The following is a 22,655-nucleotide window of genomic DNA, read 5'->3' as shown; positions in this document are numbered from 1 at the left end:
CAGCAGCAGCTCCCCTCTCAGCGAGCTGAGGGAAAGCTTAATCTTGATTCTAGCTGTAGGACAGTTATAGAAAATCAACAGCATAACATAAACCATTACTTATGGTGCATAATTCTATGGTTGCAGAATGTGGGCTCAGTACTTGTAATTCCCAGGCTCTAGAGCAATAGTTGTGGTTCATGAGCTGCACATGGCCCACAAAAACAAAAATATTTACTATCTGGTCCTTAGCAGAGAAAGTTTGCTGACCCATGTTAGCAAGAAGCATGCAGGATCTTCCCGGATAAGGAATCAAACCCATGTCTCCTGCACTGATGGGTGGATTCTTTACCACTGAGCCACCAGGGAAGCTCCAGTTAAAGAGCTTTTAACCCATGGAGTTATTTTAAGTCCTGATCCACCATGTAAGAAGCACCAAAGCACCATCTTAGATGGTGTAGCCTAATTAAGTCTTCAGAGAACTCCTGTACCTACTCTGTCTGAATGTCCCAAATGAGAGATCTAGTAAGGACCACACAGCTGAACCAAGTCACCCTATAGACTCTTGAGAGAAAATAATCAGTGGGTGTTTTAAACCACTAACTTTGGAGGTAGTTTGTTACATGGCAATAGATAACTGAAACAAGAACAAACAAGCACAGAGACAATCTGGGTTTGTGAAAATTAAGATAGTCATAAGAAAAGAGCTGCTGCTGCTGCTGCTAAGTCGTTTCAGTCATGTCCGACTCTGTGCGACCCCATAGACAGAAGCCCACCAGGCTCCCTCGTCCCTGGGATTCTCCAGAAGTAAAATGATACACAATACAGATAAACACAAAGTTTAAAAACTGAAAAGACCAGATATGCCCAAATCAGGTAAGAAAACAGCATGTGTCCAATACAATGAAAAACTAGCTGGTATATGTCATCATGTTCTGTCTCTTAAGAGGATGCGTAGTCCTGTAAAACTAAATGGCAAGAACTATTGGGAATGAAAGATATTTCCCCCTTGAGGTCACACAACAAAATTTTACAGCTACTTCCAGTAATATCACCATGTCCTGAAGGAAAAGTCTGGTGTCATTATAATTACATTTTAACCACACCCTCTGAGTTACACTTTAAGGTGCAATAAGACATCTTCCTAATATAAAAATAAAAGTAAATTATATTGACATATCTTTCTTTGCTAGTAATAGCTGAATTGTAAACAAATAGCCTAGAGCAACGAACACGGCTAGCTTCACACTGTCCGTGACTCTTTGTGGTTCCATGAGTCTTTGTGGTTCCATATCTGGCTGAAATTTGTATGTACTTCTGTTGAAATTCCCAAACACCAAGAGGAAAAAAAAAAAAAAACCAAAAATAAACATAATTTGGGGGTAGATGAGAAAGTTGTAAGTGATGTTTTAAAAAGTGACCTTTCTAAAACTCAGGATGAATATTGATCCTCATGAATGAACATATTTAAAACAGAAGTGTTTCCTTCTGCTAAAAACACAGCAAGCCTCAACAGACCCATTTCAGACTCACTTCTGGAAATCAATAGGGAATAATTCTTCTATGAAATGCCTAAAGCCTTGACAAGTCTTCAGCCTTGACAAGTCTTTAAGGGTCAATATGGTAAAGAGGAGATGCTCAATAAGGGTACCCCTTTTTCATTCACAACACTGTGAAGACCCCCCCCTCAATGATTCAGGAGGGAAAGCTCTTTATATTTATTGTGTATATAAATTAGAAAATAGAGCATTATTTTAGTCAGAAATATGTATAGTATATACATACCTCTAAAGCCCTGCAATGATACACAGAACTGTATTATCTAACGTGTTAACAATATGTTGGGAACCAACATCTCACAAGATAAAAAGAGTTCCTACAATCTTAAGTTGATGGCTCAGAGGTTAAAGTGTCTGCCTGGAATGCAGGAGACCCGAGTTCGATCCCTGAATCAGGAAGATCCCCTGGAGAAGGAAATGGCAGCCCTCCCCAGTACTCTTGCTTGGAGAATCCCATGGGGGAGGAGCCTGGTGGGCTACCGTCCATGGGGTCGCAAAGAGTCGGACACAACTGAGTGACTTCACTCACTCACTCACTCAGAGCACAAGTACAGAGAAGACAGGTGGGAGGTTCCAGAAATAGATGGAAAAACATAACAAGACAAAACAAAAACACATAGCTTTACTCCTAGATGAGGGTCCAGTAACTGAACAGACTGTAGGTTATTAGTCAGCTCATATTTTATATGATTGTTCTCAATCAAGTGAAGAATAAGAAATTTAAAAAAATCAGCACAAGATGAAACATGTTTTGTAGACTATTTTGTCTAAAAATCTCTTTGAAGATCAACTCCATGTGTCAGGCTGGCCCAGGAAGGCCAAGCGAGGTGCATCATCTTCAGCCATGAACCAAGAACCAGAAGAGGGTTCATGTCTATTTCCTGTTCTTTTCTATTCTTTCCTAATTTTATTTTGTTTTCCGATTAAATATAAATAGTGTGAGGCTAGATAACATTTTTTTACTGAAACCTGGTCTTTATCTTTGGTTCCTGAGAAATGTTATGGCAAACCTGTTTATTACAGAAAAACATTTTGGAAATTTACGTTGAGTTTTTGAAGCTCAAGCTCAATCAGGGGGCAAGTTTTAGGACAGTAGATGTAACATCTCTATTTCACAGAACTTTAGTAAATTCTCTGTTTTTCCCCCACAGTTTCTTCTCTGCAAACTTTCAGCCAAAATAGGCTCATTTTTTTTCTCTCTCTTTTTTTGCTTTAGTCAATTGTAGGTTCCAAATTTAAAGCTCAAGCTGCATTTTTATTTTTTGAGCTTTGAATTCATTTTAGCTTTGGGAGTGCATACATATTTAGCTACTCCCAGTTTACTCCTTGGTAGGGCTGGTAGCTAAGTCAACTTTTCTCTTAATATTCTATGAATTTTCTCTCATAGAACACAGATTCATCTAGATAGAATTAAACACTTTCTCATCACTTGAATGAAGGGGAAATCTCTTATACACCACATTTTTTTGAAAAGAAGGAAAGGCAAAGGAGAGAGAATGATTTCCCTTCTAGTTCAGGAAATTTCTTGTCTAATCCTCTTCTATAATAAGAGGACAAAACCTTAAAACATTGCAGACTTTCTACTTGTTATAGAAATTTGTGAATGTGTTATGCAGCTATATGCTTCTGTTCAGTCTTACATTGACTGAATACTATTGGTTGGCCTCTCCTTTCCTTTACTTCCATTTCCTTGTTAGCCTTTTTCAGTATCAGTCAAATCTTTTACGTTTTGCTGAAATTCTGGTCATTAATATTTGTGATGTCTAGGGAAATAGCCCACCATACGCTCTTAAACTGCAACTCTATTATTTCTTTCACTATTTCATTGATTATTTTTTTCCCTTATCAAATGAATCATAAAAGGAAATATGGTGGGAAAATAAGGACAGAAAGGAGATACAGAAGGATGTCATCCGAATACCAGGTTACTATACAATGATGGGAGAATGGGTGGGATGAGTAGCCATCATGTATTTATCATTCAGTTTAGAATTAAGAACATTTGTCAATTTAACATGTATGCTGACTAAATGGGGTAGTACAGTGCAGTGCAGTTCAGTTCAGTCACTCAGTCGTGTCCGACTCTCTGCGACCCCATGAATCGCAGCACGCCAGGCCTCCCTGTTCATCACCATCTCCTGGAGTTCACTCAGACTCACGTCCATCGAGTCCGTGATGCCATCTAGCCATCTCATCCTCGGTCGTCCCCTTCTCCTCCTGCCCCCAATTCCTCCCAGCATCAGAGTCTTTTCCAATGAGTCAACTCTTTGCATGAGGTGGCCAAAGTACAGGAGCTTCAGCTTTAGCATCATTCCTTCCAAAGAATTCCCAGGGCTGATCTCCTTCAGAATGGACTGGTTGGATCTCCTTGCAGTCCAAGGGATTCTCAAGAGTCTTCTCCAACACCACAGTTTAAGAGCATCAATTCTTCGGCACTCAGCCTTCTTCACAGTCCAACTCTCACATCCATACGTGACCACAGGAAAAACCATAGCCTTGACTAGATGAACCTTAGTCGGTAAAGTAATGTCTCTGCTTTTGAATATACTATCTAGGTTGGTCATAACTTTTCTTCCAAGGAGTAAGCATCTTTTAATTTCATGGCTGCAGTCACCATCTGCAGTGATTTTGGAGCCCCCAAAAATAAAGTCTCACACTGTTTCCACTGTTTCCCCATCTATTTCCCATGAAGTGATGGGACCAGATGCCATGATCTTCATTTTCTGAATGTTGAGCTTTAGGCCAACTTTTTCACTCTCCACTTTCACTTTCATCAAGAGGCTTTTTAGCTCCTCTTCATTTTCTGCCATAAGGGTGGTGTCATCTGCATATCTGAAGTTATTGATATTTCTCCCAGTAATCTTGATTCCAGCTTGGGCTTCTTCCAGTCCAGCGTTTCTCATGATGTACTCTGCATAGAAGTTAAATAAGCAGGGTGACAATATACAGCCTTGACGTACTCCTTTTACTGTTTGGAACCAGTCTGTTGTTCCATGTCCAGTTCTAACTGTTGCTTCCTGACCTGCATACAGATTTCTCAAGAGGCAGGTCAGGTGGTCTGGTATTCCCATCTCTTTCAGAATTTTCCACAGTTTATTGTGATCCACACACTCAAAGGCTTTGGCATAGTCAATAAAGCAGAAATAGATGTTTTTCTGGAACTCTCTTGCTTTTTCCATGATCCAGCGGATGTTGGCAATTTGATCTCTGGTTCCTCTGCCTTTTCTAAAACCAGCTTGAACATCAGGGAGTTCACGGTTCACATATTGCTGAAGCCTGGCTTGGAGAATTTTGAGCATTACTTTACTAGCATGTGAGATCAGGGCAATTGTGCAGTAGTTTGAGCATACTTTGGCACTGCTTTTCTTTGGAATTGGAATGAAAACTGACCTTTTCCAGTCCTGTGGCCACTGCTGAGTTTTCCAAATTTGCTGACACATTGAGTGCAGCACTTTCACAGCATCATCTTTCAGGATTTGAAACAGCTCAACTGGGATACCATCACCTCCACTAGCTTTGTTCATAGTGATGCTTTCTAAGGCCCACTTGATTTCACCATCCAAGATGTCTGTCTCTATGTGAGTGATCACATCATCGTGATAATCTGGGTCGTGAAGATCTTTTTAGTACAGTTCTTCCATGTATTCTTGCCTCCTCTTCTTAATATCTTCTGCTTCTCTTAGGTCCAGACCATTTCTGTCCTTTATCGAGCCCATCTTTGCATGAAATGTTCCCTTGGTATCTCTAATTTTCTTGAAGAGATCTCTAGTTTTTCCCATTCTGTTGTTTTCCTCTATTTCTTTGCATTGATCGCTGAAGAAGGCTTTCTTATCTCTCCTTGCTATTCTTTGGAACTCTGCATTCAGATGCTTATATCTTTCCTTTTCTCCTTTGCTTTTCACCTCTCTTCTTTTCACAGCTATTTGTAAGGCCTCCCCAGACAGTTATCCAAGTCTATGCCTCAACCAGTAACGCTGAAGAAACTGAAGTTGAACAGTTTTATGAAGACCTACAAGACCTTTTAGAACTAACACCCAAAAAAGATGTCCTTTTCATTATAGGGGACTGGAATGCAAAAGTAGGAGTCAAGAAACACCTGGAGTAACAGGAAAATCTGGCCTTGGAATGTGGAATAAAGCAGGGCAAAGACTAATAGAGTTTTGCCAAGAAAATGCACTGGTCATAGCAAACACCCTCTTCCAACAACACAAGAGAAGACTCTACACATGGACATCACCAGATGGTCAACACCGAAATCAGATTGATTATATTCTTTGCAGCCAAAGATGGAGAAGCTCTATACAATAGTCAACAAAAACAAGACCAGGAGCTGACTGTGGCTCAGATCATGAACTCCTTATTACCAAATTCAGACTGAAATTGAAGAAAGTAGGGAAAACCGCTATACCATTCAGGTATGACCTAAATCAAATCCCTTATGATTATACAGTAGAAGTGAGAAATAGATTTAAGGGCCTAGATCTGATACAGAGAGTGCCTGATGAACTATGGAATGAGGTTCATGACATTTACAGGAGACAGGGATCAAGACCATCCCCATGGAAGAGAAATACAAAAAAATAGTACAGTGCAGTGGGTTTCAAACTTCACTTTGGAGTCAGATTGCCAAATTGTAAATTCTGGCTGTTTATATTAGCTGGCTATATGACCTTAAGCAAGTAACTTCACATAATTGCTTATGTCTTATCACTGAATGTCTCATCACTGAAATCAGAATGATAGTAACAGTACCTACAACATAGAGGTTTTGTAAACATTAAGTGAGTTAAAGACCACACTAAGAATAATACTTGGATCTTAGTAATCACTCAATGAAAGTTTAGCTTATTTCAAGCTCTCCATTCTCAGATGGAGAAATTGAGGCTTACAGAAGTTCAGTTTAGTTGTTTAAGAAACTGACCACAGCAAACAACAGGTAAGAGTCAGTATTTGAACTCAGGTCTGTTTGACTCCAAAGCTACCAGTTAAATATCTCCACTGTCAATGACAATGTTCAAATACTCTAAACTTCTTTGTTAAATGGTTGTGAATCAACAGGTGCCCCAGCCCAAGAGCTAAAATTCTAATCCAGGCAAGTGTTCTAAGAACCAGCTGCAGACACTCAGAAGAGGATCTGCAGAATTTGGTAAAGCAAAAATAGGGATTCAGCCTGAACTAGAATAGAAATCATTCTCTCAGCTAAAGCCACCCAAGGGCTGTTGTGCTTGTTTCCTTTTGTTTTTTGTCTGTTTCGAAAGTTAGAATAAATTGGGAGCTTACATTGAAATCTCATTACATACCATTTATAGTCTGCTAAATTGTATTAAGCTATAGGTAGTTCTTGGGCTTCCCTTGTGGATCAGCTTGTAAAGAATCTGCCTGCAATGCTGGAGACCTGGGTTTGATCCCTGGGTTGGGAAGATCCCCCGGAGAAGGGAAAGGCTACCCACTCCAGTATTCTGGCCTGGAGAATTCCATGGACTGTATAGTCCATGGGGTCACAAACAGTTGGACTCAACTGAGCAACTTTCACTTCACTCCACTTCATAGGTAGCTTTTATTGTTTGGCATGAGTTAAAAAATTCTTACACTATCTTTTATTGATGTTTCACATAAAAGTCTAACATAAATTATCCCTTCAGGTAGTATAATATTTTAAACTAAATGGAACCTCCTGAACTCTTGCAATCACGATTTTGGCAGGCAGACTGGACCAAACAACTGCCCTAAAAAATGCTTATTCCACTATGCATGTGCTACTTGTTTCACTGAAAAAGTCAATGTCCTAAACTGACCATTTTATAACATTCACATACAAACCCAAACTCTCGTTTCCTTCTAAACCACTTCTACAGCTTTCCCCCATAACAATACCATAGTGTAACTTTATTCTGCCAGTTGCTCAAAGGGAAAACCTTGGTGCCATCCTTGATTCTTGACTTTCTCTCACAGCCACATCCAGTATATCCGTCATTCCTATTGGCTTTACTTTCAAAATAAATCCAGAACGTGACCACTTCTCACCATCTCTTCTGGTTCAAGTCCCAAATGTCTCATACTGGATTACTGTAGGAGCTTGCTTGCTAGACTCTGCCTTTTCCTACTCAGTCCCTGCTTCAATTCCTCCTTTGCCCAAGACCTCTAAGGGCTTCCTTCTCACTCAAGTGAAGTCAGGAGTCTCACGATGACCCAGGGGCACTACATCATCTGCCATCTAATACCCCTCTGGCCTCATTTCCTGCTATTCCCCTTTGCAGTCCATCCAGCCAAACTGACCTCTTTCCTGTCTGGGAACAAGCCAGCAGGCTCTTGTCCCTGAAAAGTCTCCTCTTCTCTTCCTTTTGCCTAGAATATTCTTCCACTACAAAGTCATATGTCTACAGGTCTTTACTGGAAAGTCACCCTCTCAATAACGCCTTCCTGGTTCTCTTAATCTAAAATTTCCCCAATCTTCCCACTCACAGTGCTTGTTATTGTCATCTCCCAGCAACACTTTTTCTTCTTAGACTGAGCCTGTGTCACTACCCAACATAATGTATTTTACTTATTTATGTTGCTATTGCTTGTCTCCCCACCAGCTTATAAACTCCGTGAAGACTGGGATTCTTTTTCCTATCTGTTTTGTTCACTGCTGCTGCTGTTTCCCTAACGCCTGTCACATAATAGGAACTCAAATGCATTTTTCTTAAATATCGCCGAATTTCATTCAGGCACAATTAAAACTACAAACTTTCTACACAAAAGAATAGTTACAATGTTTTCTATTTGTAAACTTGCGAGTTACTCAGCCGGAACTAATAGTTCTGAAATCACTTTTAATTATTTGACAACATAATATACCAAGCTGAGGTATTTATATGTTCTGTTTATCCCATTTTCTGGAACATTTGATAGCAGCTTTTTACCACAAAAACATTTTTAGATTAAAATTACTCTGCCCCCTATGGTTATCTGTGGGCACTGGTAGCAAATTGTTTTCTAGTGCTAAGTGAGCCAGTGCTGATTGGCCACTGGGTACTCTAACAAACTTTAAATTTCAGCAAAATACCCAAAGACTGCTAATCCTGCAGAAGAAACCAGGTATTCTGAAGGTCAAAGATCCCCAGGTAACTTGACTCTCTTGACAGCAAATAGCCTTATAACATGGTTTACATTTTTAAGATGCATGCCATTCAGGTAGGAATATTGCTTTTGAAAAGAAATGCATATTGAAAGTATTCTCCAGTGGGCATAATTATGTAATATTTAGTGCTTTGTTTTATAAAAAGAAATTGTATTACTAAGCTCTAGAAATGAACAACTAAAATTTGTGGCTTGGTAGCAGTTTTCTCTCTGGTTTGACTACCAATATTATCAATGTCCACAATGACTCAAAGACTTCAATTTTACTCTATACTTTTGCTTATAGGACAGAAGAAGGATAATATGATCAGACTTATGCTCTCAAACCTCATCTGTGCTGATATTTCTACTGATCAATAAGTCATTCGATACATGGCTTATACTGTCCTGATCTCTAGAACGCTTAGAAGCTAAATCATGACTAGGATCTTAAAACTGCATTAATTTAGAGGATAATAGCCCAGGATTTTAGAATACATTGAATAGTTTTATTTATTTCACCAAAGTTTTTACTTTGAAATGATTGAAAATTACAACAGTATTTAGCTTATTTTTCCTATTAAAAGTATTTTTCTCTTAAGTACTACCAAAGAATGGTGTAAATTTTAACTTTTCAGATTGATTGTAATATGTCTGTGTGGTAGTTCGTAAAATACTTAGTATCAAAACCAACAGATGAGTCATCCAAAGTTATGTCAATTTTCCTTTTCAATCTATTGGCTTTCTAGACTTAAAAAAACTCACTAGATTCTCTTAACACATTTACCAAAGTATAAACATGTACCTTTATCCATAATAAAATGTTAGTCTTTTAAACATCATTTTGTTGAGCCCAATATAATACTATGATTAGTGTTTATATCAACTCCATGTAGGTTGTTCTGCAATAAAATAAAAGAATAGAAACTTATTCAAGGTGGTATAGAGTCTGGCTCTAGAGCTACATTGCCTGGCTGCTAATCCTGGTTCTGCCTCTGAACACCTAGGAATTCTGGGACAAATTATTTGAATTTGTGTCTATTTCCTAATCTATAAAACAGGACTGGTAATGCCACCTAACTCCACAGGGTTATTGTTAGCTTCAATAATTGAATACATGTCAAATTTTTAGAACAGTGTTTGGCTCATTTTAGTTTTTAGTAAATGTTAGCTATTAAAATAGGTATTATATAAATTGTCTTGGTCTCCAGGCCACAGGTGGCTCTCACTTCATATACTTTGCTAATGAGTATGAGGATATGTATCTGGGCACCAGGCTGATAGCAAACAAGAGTTCATTCCTCACAGTGGAGCTTGCAACACTGGCCAATTCATTTAGTCTGTTATGAGTTGCTATACTAACTTCATGTTAATTTTTAACTGTTTGTTTATTTTAATGACAATAGCTAACCTTTATTGAGCACTTACTATGTGCCAGGCTTTGTGTAAAGAGCGATCTAAGAGTTTTTTCATCAGATATAACTACAAATATTACTCACATCTTACAAATGAGGTAACCAAAGTTTAGAGAGTTTAAAAGACTTGCTCAGGGTCCCTTGGCTATTAAATAATAGAGCCAAGAACACAAACACAAATTTCACTTTAAAACCCTAATTCTTAATTTTGCTATACTTCCTCTCTGAGACATAGAATTCTGGGTTGATCATTGCTATCATCACACAGGTCCCTGAGTAAGCTGAATACACTTACAAAGGGCTAAAAGAAAATGGTCATTTAAAAATCCTTTTTCCCCTCTCTTGTTCAAATTACATTTCTATTGATCTATCTTCAAGTTTACTAACTCTTTGCTTAATATTATTCTGAATTATATAAATAATTCAATTAAATTCTCTCTCTCTAAAAACAAAAGGGAAAAGTTTGGGGACAATAGAGTAAATAAATATCTATAAATTGATTTCTATATTGTTTTAATAATGTTGCACAGTTTTCACACTCACATTGGAATGATTAGATATATGAAAGCTTTTAAAGTTTCTACACTTAGATTTAAATTATATACAGTTTTTTTTTAAACGAAAGGAAATGGACTAACGGGACTGCTAAGGGGATGGATGTTTGTATAGATTTTTGTATTTTATTTACTCTTATGGCTACCATTCATAAATGGCAATACTTTAGGGTAAAATATTATTGTCTTTTTACAGAGATTTTCAAAGATGCGACTCTTCTGTTTGGAACTGCTCCTTTTCAGCCTGACCCTGGCAGCACCAGTAAGCATTTACAAATTCAGTTGCACATCATATAATCTCTTGCTCTCTTTATCTATTTTTCCTTTAAGCAACATCTTTGTAAACTAGTAGCACTTACCTAGTTCAGTTACAATAAAATACCAAACACAGAGGAAGCATTCAACACTTGGCACAAATGTCTGTCACCAAGGAGGCCCTCAATGAACATGTAAGAAGAATTATAAGATGTCCACATGTTGCCTTTGGAGAAGCACCAGAAAGAATATTTTCAAGAAAACCAATAGCCACCCACAGTGTTTCAATCAGCTAATGCCAATGAGCAAATATTCTCAAATTGAAACATGTCAAAAGAATTTCTCAGTATTTTACCAAAATCTGAAAGAGTTTGACTCGAATGCTCTAAGGCTAAGCAACTAGACTGTATAACTGCAAGACTACACAAAGGAACCGAGCTTTTCTGTAATTCTTGCAACATTCCAACACTGTGAGATCCTGCTAGTGATTTTCTCTTCATCAGCGAGGCTAAAGATGGAAAGAAGTTCCCCAGAGCTTAACCCAAATCAAGCTCCAGTTTCCTTCTGTGTCTTTGCTTCTTGATTCACCCAGATGAACACTCAGGATGTGACTAACTTGTCTTATGAAAATGCTGAGAGTTACAGATATTTTCTGCCAAGGAGACACAGTGCTCATAAGATAGTGTCTGAAAAACATCCTAACTTCTCAGGGTAACCTTTTCAGTTGGAGGAGCGTGGAAGCAAGTGGTCATTCTGTGGTCAGAGAAGAACTTACATACAGGTCCTGAGTGATTGGGTAAGCAACCACTGACAAGCACGACCCATGCCAGCCGCTGGGGAGAGCAGGAGTTGAGAAAACAGGTCCCCTCTCAGCACGCATGCTCCAGCAGACCTGTGGGAGTGCGTAGGGCTTAAAATAGACATCTGCCGGGCCCAATACGCAGAACCGACTTTTCTTAGTCAGGGCCACAGAGGCACGTGCTCAGGCATGAGAAGGATGGAGTGGGTCCTGCTGACCCAGCTCAATCCCACCCGCTGAGGATGGGTCTATTTTGGGCAACACATTCCAAAGAACAGCTGGAGCGGTATCTCTGACCATTTTCCAGTAAATGTGCTATGTCAACACCAATCCACTGACCACTGGTCAAGAGAGGATGCCAGTCTTCTTCCTCTGAAGGAAACAAGGCCATCTCCATTTCAGAGCCACGTTCAAGGGCAGAACTGCCAAGTGGGTGGGGATGGGGTGTGGGAGGAGGAGGGGTGCAGATTTCAAGTGAGAGAGGTTTGGCAAGGATACAGAGACAAATTTGGAATTACAAAGCTATATGTGATGTTTTCTTCCAGATATGGATTCTATTTGGGTAATTATATAAATTATTTAATTACAGATTAGGGGTATCAGAAATCAGTGTATACTGAGCCACTTACTTATGTTCCGGAAATATAATCAAAATTCAAACTCTAGGAGAGGAAAAGGTTTTCCTCAATCCTCTTTGGGTCTCTGGCTGGGTCTGAAAATGAAACCAACAAAGAGAGATTAACAGGAGAAGAGAACACAAAATTTTTAAAATAATTTGACATGTACATGGAAGCCTTCACAAAAGAATGAGGACTGAAAGAAATGATGAGGGCAGGAGGTTTTTAATACCATTTAGACAAAGTAATAAGATATTGTGAAGAATTGACAGGACAAAGAGGATAGGATTAGATAATTCTTATCTTCCTTAATTAGGACAATTAAGATTAGTTTCCCCACCTAATATATGAGAAATAGATGGGGAAACAGTGTCAGACTTTATTTTTTTGGGCTCCAAAATCACTGCAGATGGTGACTGCAGCCATGAAATTAAAAGACGCTTACTCCTTGGAAGAAAAGTATGACCAACCTAGATAGCATATTCAAAAGCAGAGACATTACTTTGCCAACAAAGGTCCATCTAGTCAAGGCTATGGTTTTTCCAGTGGTCATGTATGGATGTGAGAGTTGGACTGTGAAGAAAGCTGAGTGCCGAAGAATTGATGCTTTTGAACTGTGGTGTTGGAGAAGACTCTTGAGAGTCCCTTGGACTGCAAGGAGATCCAACCAGTCCATTCTGAAGGAGATCAGCCCTGGGATTCCTTTGGAAGGACTGATGCTAAAGCTGAAGCTCCAGTACTTTGGCCACATCATGCCAAGAGTTGACTCATTGGAAAAGACTCTGATGCTGGGAGGGATTGGGGGCAGGAGGAGAAGGGGACAACAGAGGATGAGATGGCTGGATGGCATCACCGACTCGATGGACATGAGTTTAGCGTGAACTCCGGGAACTGGTGATGGACAGGGAGGCCTGGCGTGCTGCAATTCATGGGGTCGCAAAGAGTCGGACAGGACTGAGAGACTGAACTGAGCTGAGGATGAGTTTAACAAGATTTGTTTGCGTATTCCTCTGTGCCATCTCTAGACTGATAAGAGATTGTCTCTAGTAAAAGAAGAATTTATTCCCTACCTTTAGGCAGAAAAAGGGAAACTTTTTCTACATGTTCTACTTCTTAATTGCCTTCAGCTCAAAATAATTTTTATGTCAAAAAGGCATATTTAGGGGACTTCCCTGGCAGTCCAGTGGTAAACAGTTCGCTTTCTAATGCAGGGGGTACAGGTTCCATCACTAGCCAGGGAGTTAAGAGCCCACAAGCTTTCTGGCCAAAAACTAAAACATAAAACAGAAACAATATTGTAACAATTTCAAACGAGACTTTTTCAGTGGTTCACATTTTTAAAAGGCATATTTAGGGGTAACATTCTTGTTTCCTTCAAAAACAAAATTTTAAGTGGAAAAAGTAAAATACGATTGTTGGGCCATGCAATTCAATTAATAATCATCAATATGTAATAAGACGATAAAGACTGTAATAGGTCACTTTGTTATAAGTTCGTGATTTATTATTGTGGACTATATTTAGGTGCTCTATACTATCATGTAAGTTTTTAACACATTACGTGTGTGTTCTGTAAGAAGATACTGAATACCCCAAACTGTCATTTCTTTCTTTTGCTTCATAGGTACCTATATCATTTTTCAATAGTTTTTCTTTCCTATAGCACTATTTCCAGAACTATTTAAGCTCTTTCGATATTTCTGAGGAATAATACAATGTTCTAAATTTATATGCACATGATCGCATAAGAACCAACAAAAGGAGGGGGCAATAAAGGGTAGAACTATAAAATATGCCCTTAGGGGGTAAAAACTACTATAAAATTGAAAAAAAAAGTAATTTTCTTATTATTTTTTTGTTAGGTAAAATTCTGGATTTTTGATAGTGGAAGTAATGGAAAGTGTAATCGCTCATAGTGTCATTCTATAACTCACATTCTATAAAATATAATCTTTCAAAATGTCATTTTCCCTTTCCCTGAAAGAAAAAAACTGCCCAGGTGACTGGCAACAATAAAGTCCCCTTTCCAGTATACTCCTTCTCCTTTGGTGCCAGGCTGTGGTTTCACTCTTGATGGACCATCAGGAGCATCATATCCTAATTCTAATAGCAATGACTGAACTTACACAATCAATGCACATACAATCCACACCTCATTCAACTCTGATTTTAGTTCACAGATACCAAACACTTCCAGTGTGCCAGGGAAAATTTTTCAGTGGATACAAATGACATTTAAGCTTTTTCACTTGGAGGGCCACCCTTCCCAACTCAGCTGTTCTCCCGCACTGAACGAGGTTCTATAGTAGAGACAGCACTGCCTCCCTCTAGGAAGGAAGGTCAGCACCCTCCTTCAATGCGGAAACAAATGTGATGTATGCGCCCATCTTCTTTTGGTCAGAATGATTTTCAGCATTGAATAACCCAGTGAGAGAAAAGGGTTTCTCAGGTGGCACACTGAAGAATCTTCCTGCCAACGCAGGAGACTTGGGTCTGGTCCCTGGGTTGGGAAGATCCCCTGGAGGAGGAAATAGCAACCCACTCTAGTATTCTGGCCTGGAAAATTCCATGGACAGAGGAGTCTGGTGGGCTACAGTCCGTGGGGTCATGAAGAGTTGGATACGACTGAGTGAGAACTGAGCACTGAGCACTGAGTGAGAGAAAAATAAAGGAGACGTTTATTGTTTGAAGAAATGAATGAAAGAAGAAATATTTGGTGACATTTTATTTCTTGTTTCCTTTCAGACTTTGAAACCACAGGCTGAGAAAACGAAGCAAGACTGTGTGGAAGAACAGCGGGTAAACAGAATTATTCTTCTCAAATACACCTCTTCCAACTCTATAAAGAGAAAAGTCAATATGGGGAAAATTTTAACTGCCAAAATATTCCTGTGTACCTAGAATGGAAATGGAAAATTACACAACTTAATTTTGGCACTTTAATTCACACAATGTGTGATATAAAAGAAAAAAGGCTTCTGAATGAGAACTTGTTTCTCTTCATGTGATTTCTTCCCTCAGAGGGATAAAATTCTAGGATGTTGCTATTAGCAAACAATATTTTCCCATGCATGTACATGAGAACAAAGTAATAAATGAGGGAGAAAACAAAGGGAAGTGAGTTAACAAGTCTTTATGAGGAATTCTGTGTACATGGAGTTAGTTTTCACATGCAACCAGAAAGTTAAACAAGAACTCTCAGCATTTCTTGTCACCAAATTGCAGTTTACTTCTGCCTAGCAGGGTTTCTCCTGGCAGTCTCAGAAAATTCTGTTCTAAAAACTAACAATCTTCTGTTCTCTATCTTAGCTTAAAATTACAAAGGCAAAAACTACAAGCTTAAGAGCCTGAATGTTTATGCTGTGAATTTTGCCAATTTGACATCAGCATGAATACTGTAAAATCTGCCTTTCTCCTCATCCCCCTGCCTTCTCCTATCTGAAAATATTACCAATTCTCCATTTGCATTGAAATTTGACAGTAAAATTGATACACTGTGGGGGAGAGAGCTGTTTGACACTCATCGTCAAGGAAAACCGATTTAGAGACAGAAAGAAAGAAACAAGCTGCTCTCTTCGGGAACAGGCTGACATACGCCTCCCTGTGGTTATCAGAAGTACTACCATCTGTTAGATGCATAAGTAGACTTCATCGGAGTTTAAAATATCTTGTACTATTAAAAAAAGAGCCATAAAACTTCTAAGTAAGAGATAAACCCACATTAATACAATGTTGTGTTTCTGTAGATAACGTACAAAGGTCACCATGAGAAACATGGGTATTATACGTTTAAGCATGTTTCCACCTCGTCTGGAAGGAAAAACCAAACTGATGTGAAGGTAAGCCGAATCCCAGTGATCCTTATCCTGAGCCAGCTCTGTATCAACACCAGGAGACACTGTATGGGAGACAGTTTACTTTTGTCTGGTCTGGAGTTTCTGTCTCTGGCTGGTGCTTTTGTCCTTTTCCCCTGGTTCTAGTCTCCTGGAGCATCTCTGCTATGGACCTCTGTGTCCCAGAGTCTTCCTGACACAGACAGGCCACCTCATGCCCTGGCCCAAACCCTGCCTTGCTTCAAGACCTGCCATAGCACATGTGATGCTGGTGGGCCCCAGACACCCACGAGTTTTTCATGTTATTGCTTCTGAGTAAAGTAAAGTTTCTCCAGCACCACAATTCCAAGGCATCAATTCTTTGGCATTCTGCCTTCTTTACGGTCCAGCTCTCTCAACTGTATGCGGCCACTGGGAAGACACATACTATACAGCCTTGACGATACAGACCTTTGTCAGCAGTGTAGTGTCTCTGCTTTTCATCACAATGAAAAGTTTGATCCTTTACAAGGAGGTTATCTGGACATCCTGTATCATATGCTCTTATGGGGGAAGGGATTAGAAGGAAATAATTTTGACCTTTTTTAGGAAAAAGTGACACATTTTAATGTCCCTTAAATTAATCCTACAAATGACACTGTCTGTGTCAGGATGCTTAGAAGAGAAAGAATAAGCGCTCTGTCGCTGGAATAAAACAATACTTCTTTTCACTCAGTCCCTTCTTGTAAATTCATTGGCCAAAGAGCTAGAAACAGTTTAAAATGCCATCAGCAAAATGACTATTGACTTTTTTTCTTCCAAAATCTGGCTTCATTTCCCATAAAAGTAGTTTTCCTTCAGAATGTTATTTTGTTCTGCCCAATATTCTTTAAATGCATCTCTAAGAATTAACATCTCTGAGACTCAGTGTCTTTTAAACTTACTGGTTGTAACAAATATATGTTGAGTGCTTCCTATTGTGCAAGATATTATGTGAGATAAATGATTGACTTAACTTAACTTTTTCCAGGATTTTAGAGTTAGAAAAGAATAAAAGGTGCTTACAAAAATGATTATAACCTGAAAAAGAAAGTGCTATCTGAGTGGTAACCCCAGAAGTCATGCTTTAGGGCTTGGAGTAGAAAAGATTAGTTCCTAAACTGGTACTTACGGAAAGCTATATATTTGAAATAATTGAGCTGGAGAATGAGTAGGATTTGAGCAAACATTTGTGTGGGAGAGACTATTCTCCATGAAAAGAATAATGTGAGCCAAGGCATGGAGATAGGAAAGCAGAATATAGGAAAGAAGATTGGCCAATGGATGTGTTCACTGTTCAACCATCATACAATCAAGAATGCAATCAGAAGTCAATTGGCATAAGCAAATGCAAAATGACTGACCATCATATACCACAATTTAGAAGTTGTTTAACTTTTTAATAAAAGAACTCTCTGTGATCTTTAAAGAAATTTACAATTATTAGTATACATGTTAGTGTTTCAAAAGCAGTAAAGGCATCAAATATAAAACAAAACTTCCCCCTTCAGAATAGGAAAGGGAAAAAATTAAGAAGGGATTATTATAGTGTACCTGTTTAACTCAAAAGTTTCTATTAGCAGTGAGCTAATGAACTTGGTTGCAAAGGAAAGTATAGATGTCCAGGTAAAACTTTCCCAGATACAATGTCTTAAATCAAATGTTTAAAATACTTTTTATTCTGAAATAACTCATTATAAAGTTTTTCTATTATATTTTCCCTCATGAGAAAACCTTACTTATTTTCAGAATATATCTGGTACTATAAAAGATTAGTAAATAATAACTCCCCAAAATAAGTAATTTCAAATTATATCTTAAAAATACTACACATTGAAATGTTTGTGTACTTCATATTAGCCAGCTTCATAAGAATAGAAGACACCCCCATAAATCATTTTTATCTTGACAATTACCCTCTGCCTCCAACGTTAATAAGATTTATGTATAAAAGTCAGCAGACTTCCAAGTAGAACAGTACTCCTATTTGAGGACGGATCTGAATCTAGTGACCTAATAACAATGACCTGCACATGTCAACCTGGAGAAGACAAAGCATTCAGTAAATATGGAGGAAACCTTTCCTTTCCCAGAAGGGTTGTACATGAAAGAGGAAATAACCTTAATGACTGTTCCATCAGGAAAAAAGCGATACTAGTTACTGGTTGCAGGTTAAAAAAAAATTGAAAAAAAATTAGAACATCCTTAAGAAAATGATCTGACATGAAAAGTAACAAGCAATTAGCTGATAAAATGTTCCAGGACAGACCAGCTGACCACAGGTCATATGTGTGAAGGATGTGGGCTGGGAGGCTGGGACACCCAACTCTGTCTCTAACTGAATGTTGCATTTGGAGCTCAGATTCTACAGTCTCTCAACAGCAATATGTCTAATATAAAAGGTATCTTTTGTCTTGCCTTCACTATTGCATGTCAACATTCTAGTTATCAAAGAAAAGAGAGAAAGAGAAGTCGCTTAGTCGTGTCTGACTCTTTGCGACCGCATGGACTGTAGCTTATCAGGCTCATCCATCCATGGGATTTTCCAGGCAAGAGTACTGGAGTGGGTTGCCATTTACCCTTCTTCTATTTGGGCACCAGTAGGTTTTTCTTTGTAACTTTTTTCTTTGGCATAATCCTAATCCAAGTGATTACCTCTCATTCTTAGACACTACAGCAGACTCCTAACTGTTCTTTCTTAGCTTGATTCCTCCTTGTTACTCTCTTGCTCATACAACATCACTGCCTCTCCATCCTCTATATAATAAAACCAAATTCTCCTGCCTGAAATTCTGACAGTCTGTATGTCTGTGCAAACTCTGACTGAATCTGAGGTCTCTGAGACACCACATCACCCCCACACTTCATAAACCCTGTAGGACCACTACCTCTGCCATTTAATAAGTCATCAGGTACTGCCTGGAACATAAAACATCAGCCCAACTTCTAATATGTCTCAGTCCCTCAATAAATCTCTCTTATTTTGATTCCATGTTATCACCAGTTCAAAGGTTTATGTAGTAGTGTTGTAAATTTTAGCTCACCTTACAAGCTTGAGGTGGAGGGAAAGTATGCCATTTATTTTGTCTATAATTGTTCTGTTGCTCAAGAGCTCCTACCCATGTGTTAATAAATGGGGAGGGAGTATGCAGAAATTAATTTACATTCAACCTATTTAAATTAAGTTTATCTAATCTTCAGTCTCTTTTGGATAAGAGTGCTCAGATCCTCGCTTCTGCCATCTCCCCCTAAGATGTCAAGCATGCATACGAGGGAGTCAGGCACGGCTTAACACCATCCACTACAGGTGCCCAGGTTGCTCAGTCCAGTTCTTTGCGACCCCATGGACTGTAGCCCTCCAGGCTCCTCAGTCCATAGGATTTTCCAAGCAAGGGTACTGGAGTGGGCTGCCATTTCCTTCTCTAATCCACTACATACCATATACCATATGTACACACATGGCTTATACAATAGTGGAGAGGAAGTCATGGCATCCTCAGACACGGAAGGGACAATACTGCTTGCCCTGCCAAGTCACTGGCTGCAATAGCTTAAGACCAAACAGTACAGTCTTAGGGTGATGGAGGGGACAGTGGGGATTCAGCCTCTCCTGGATCTCATGGACAAAGTAGAGCCCTCTTTGTCTGCATATGTCTCACATTATTCCTGGTATATATGCTCCATCTGAATACATTGCTCCTTTTAGAGCCACTTCACTCCCTCTGGTGAGCTCCTGAAAACTCTCAGATGCTTCCATATCTAGCCTGTGCCACAGAGAAAGAATGACTGGGCAAAATCAACCTCAGTCCCTCTTCTTCCTGACCACATTGTTCAAGCTTCTTGCACCTTGACTGTACCTCAGGTTGGTAAGGTGCTATCTACAAAGCAGCATCCTTACAGACCTTCTTCCTGAAAAGGAAAAACTGAGGCACAAGCATAAACACTCCTCTTCTCCACTCTCTTTTTCATCCCATTATTCTCTCAGGGGCTTTTCTTATCTGGGCCTTGACTACTTAAACTTATGATCTAGAAGAGTAGTTCTCAAAGTGTGGTTACAAGCCGGCAGCATCAACATGAGCTGGGAACTTGTCATAAATGCAGATTCTAGAGCCTCACCCCAAGCCTACAGAATCACAAACTCTGGCCATTGAATCCAACAATCTTTGTTTTAGTAAGCCTTCTAAATAGTTCTGATAAGTGCTAAATTTGAAACCTATTGATCTAGACTATCTAATTTTGTTTATTACATGACAAAAGAGAAAGAAAAGAAAGATAATGATTACCTTTTCAGACAATAACTAGGGTCACCAACAGTTGTTGCAAGATCCTTTGTCTGAATGTCAGAAGCTTAGTATTACCTACATTCTTCTATTTGTATATCCTCTGTAAAAAAAATAAATAAATAAATAAAAAGGAAAAAGAAGAGAGGAAAATATTTTTGAAGACCAGGGCCAAAACAAAGAGAGAGAATAGGGGTGTGGGGAGGGGGAGAGAGAGAGAGAATGGGAGAGAGAGGGAGTAATCATGTTTGAAAGATGAACTCCATTTCACTTGAAATGTCTCAAGGTCACAAGGTGAGGACCATGCTCTGTCTTCCTTAAATTCAGCTCCTCCTTTAAAATCAGGCCCTAATTTATATTTCCAACTTTATTTCTCTTCTTTAGGATTCTGCTTTTTACCATTCTCTTTGGCTTCCTTATAGTTTTATTCATATTATCTTTCAAATGTTTCCTGTTTCCAAACATTTGAATACGCTACTTATTCTTAGGATAGTGTCACCATTTTCCTTTCATGATTTGAATCTCACCCACTCTTAAAGTCTTGTTCATTCTTCTTTTTCTGTGAAACCTGCTTTGGCCATTTCAAAATTATCTCTACCAACAAATCTCTTTTGAGTTAAAAGACTCTTTTTATAAGAATCTGGTGGGATTTTAAACATTATTGCCTAAGAATTATTAAATTTTAAAAGTTTAACATAAAATAATCACTTTATATTGAAAATTCCACTTTAGCAGGAAGAAAAAAACAAAGGTATTGCTCTTCCCCATTCTGGCAAGAGAAGTCAAGAGCCAGCACCTAAAGAAAACATCGTCCAGAAAAAAGAGGAAGACTTGTTTCTTCCTAGAACCAATGAAAATAACAAAAGCACAAAATCTCAAAATCTTTCGGGAAATAAACAGTCAATGAATGAAGACTACAGTATCAGTAGCAAAGAAAATGCCCACAGTGACCTAAAGATGTCCATTTATCCTGAATCGACTGGGAAGCATGGGGCTGAGGACAGAGACAGTGCTATCCGCAAACTACACAACCAAGAAGGATATGGCGCAGCTCTCATCAGAAATAAGATGTACCACAGAATGGAGCCCGGGACTGTGATTGAACTCTTGGGGGAAGAAAACAAAGAGAACAAACCCAGGAATGTCCTAGGCAAACTTCCAGCAGATGCCAACCATGCTAAAGCCCCCTCACGACTTAAGAATCACCAAAGAGATTCCCAAGCCCAGAATATTCCGGTAAAAAGCAAAACTACCCACCTCATCCAACACAACATGAAACGTCTAAAACAGCTCTCCAAAGTAAAAAAAATCCCCAGTGATTTTGAGGGCAGTGGTGACCCTGATCTTCAAGGGAGAGGAGATAATGATCTCTCTCCTTTCAGTGGAGATGGGCCACCTTTCAAGGACATTTCTGGTAAAGGAGATGCTATTGATCCTGACCGAGAAGGTACAGATATTCAAACAGAGCTTCCCAGCCCAAGTGAAACTGAGACCACTAGTCCTGATGCAAAAGGGCCAGGTTACAATGAGATCCCAGAGAAAGAAAGGAATGGCAGAAAAACTACTGGAACCAGGGGTAAAACAGCCCAGGAGGCAAATACTGCTGATGTAAGCCTAGTGGAGGGCACCAATGACATCATAGGTGGCACTGATTTTAAGAAACTCCCTGGGCAAGAAGGAAACAGAGTGGATGGCGGCAGCCAAGATGCGCATCAAGGGGAAATAGAGTTTCACTACCCGCATGTACCCTCAAAAGACAAAAGAAAACATGGCAGTAGTGATGGAGCTGAAAGTACTAAGTACAATGGAATTCCAAAAAATGGCAAAGGTAGCAGCAGAGAAAGCACAGAACATTCTACCAGAAATCAAGAGCCCTCAAAGGAAAAACAAAGATTTCCCAGTAAGAGCAAAGGTCAGGGCCAGCTCATTCCTTCTCGTGGTCTTGATAATGAAATTAAAAATGAAATAAGTTCCCACAATGGTCCCAATAATGAGGGAACCATAAGAACACACAGCAGGAAAAATCATTATGTGCCCCACCGACAGAATAATTATACACGGAACAAGGGTGGGTCACAAAGCAAAGGCACCTGGGGTTATAGGAGCTCCCATTCCAATAGGAGGTTTCGCCCCCCTAAAAAGCATGACAGTAGTGAGTCATCTGACAGTGGCAGTTCCAGTGAGAGTGATGGTGACTAGAAATTCCCAGCAGGATGAAGATTTGAACACTTAGTCATCAGTGACT

At 39.1% G+C, this 22,655-nt stretch overlaps 1 protein-coding gene across 3 annotated transcripts; it reads left to right on the top strand.

The window, feature by feature from the left end:
- Positions 1–10,816: 10,816 nt before the first annotated feature.
- On the top strand, positions 10,817–22,609 carry MEPE (matrix extracellular phosphoglycoprotein). Of its 3 annotated transcripts, none has more exons than XM_068975712.1 (4): positions 10,817–10,870; positions 15,025–15,078; positions 16,026–16,118; positions 21,146–22,609. In XM_068975712.1, the coding sequence occupies exons 1-4, from the start codon at positions 10,817–10,819 to the stop codon at positions 22,607–22,609; spliced, it is 1,665 nt and encodes a 554-aa protein (XP_068831813.1). The 3 variants fall into 3 exon arrangements, with proteins under 3 accessions (XP_068831813.1, XP_068831812.1, XP_068831814.1); XM_068975711.1 differs by having other exon boundaries at positions 21,143–22,609; XM_068975713.1 differs by lacking the exons at positions 10,817–10,870; positions 16,026–16,118 and having other exon boundaries at positions 15,007–15,078; positions 21,143–22,609.
- The last annotated feature ends 46 nt before the right edge of the window (positions 22,610–22,655 follow it).

Source organism: Capricornis sumatraensis, chromosome 7 (genome assembly GCF_032405125.1).
Source record: "Capricornis sumatraensis isolate serow.1 chromosome 7, serow.2, whole genome shotgun sequence".
NCBI classification, from domain to species: Eukaryota; Metazoa; Chordata; class Mammalia; order Artiodactyla; family Bovidae; genus Capricornis; species Capricornis sumatraensis.
The sequence above is the reverse complement of the archived record's forward strand: the minus strand, read 5'-3'. Positions and strand labels throughout refer to the sequence as shown.

What these genes read in the sequence shown, in the direction of transcription:
- MEPE (XM_068975711.1), top strand. Translation starts at nt 10,817, where the DNA reads ATGCGACTCTTCTGTTTGGAACTGCTCCTTTTCAGCCTGACCCTGGCA. An exon ending in GCCTGACCCTGGCAGCACCA is followed by an intron (nt 10,871 to 15,024) that starts GTAAGCATTTAC and finishes GTTTCCTTTCAG; the next exon opens with ACTTTGAAACCACAGGCTGA. An exon ending in AAAACCAAACTGATGTGAAG is followed by an intron (nt 16,119 to 21,142) that starts GTAAGCCGAATC and finishes ATTCCACTTTAG; the next exon opens with CAGGAAGAAAAAAACAAAGG.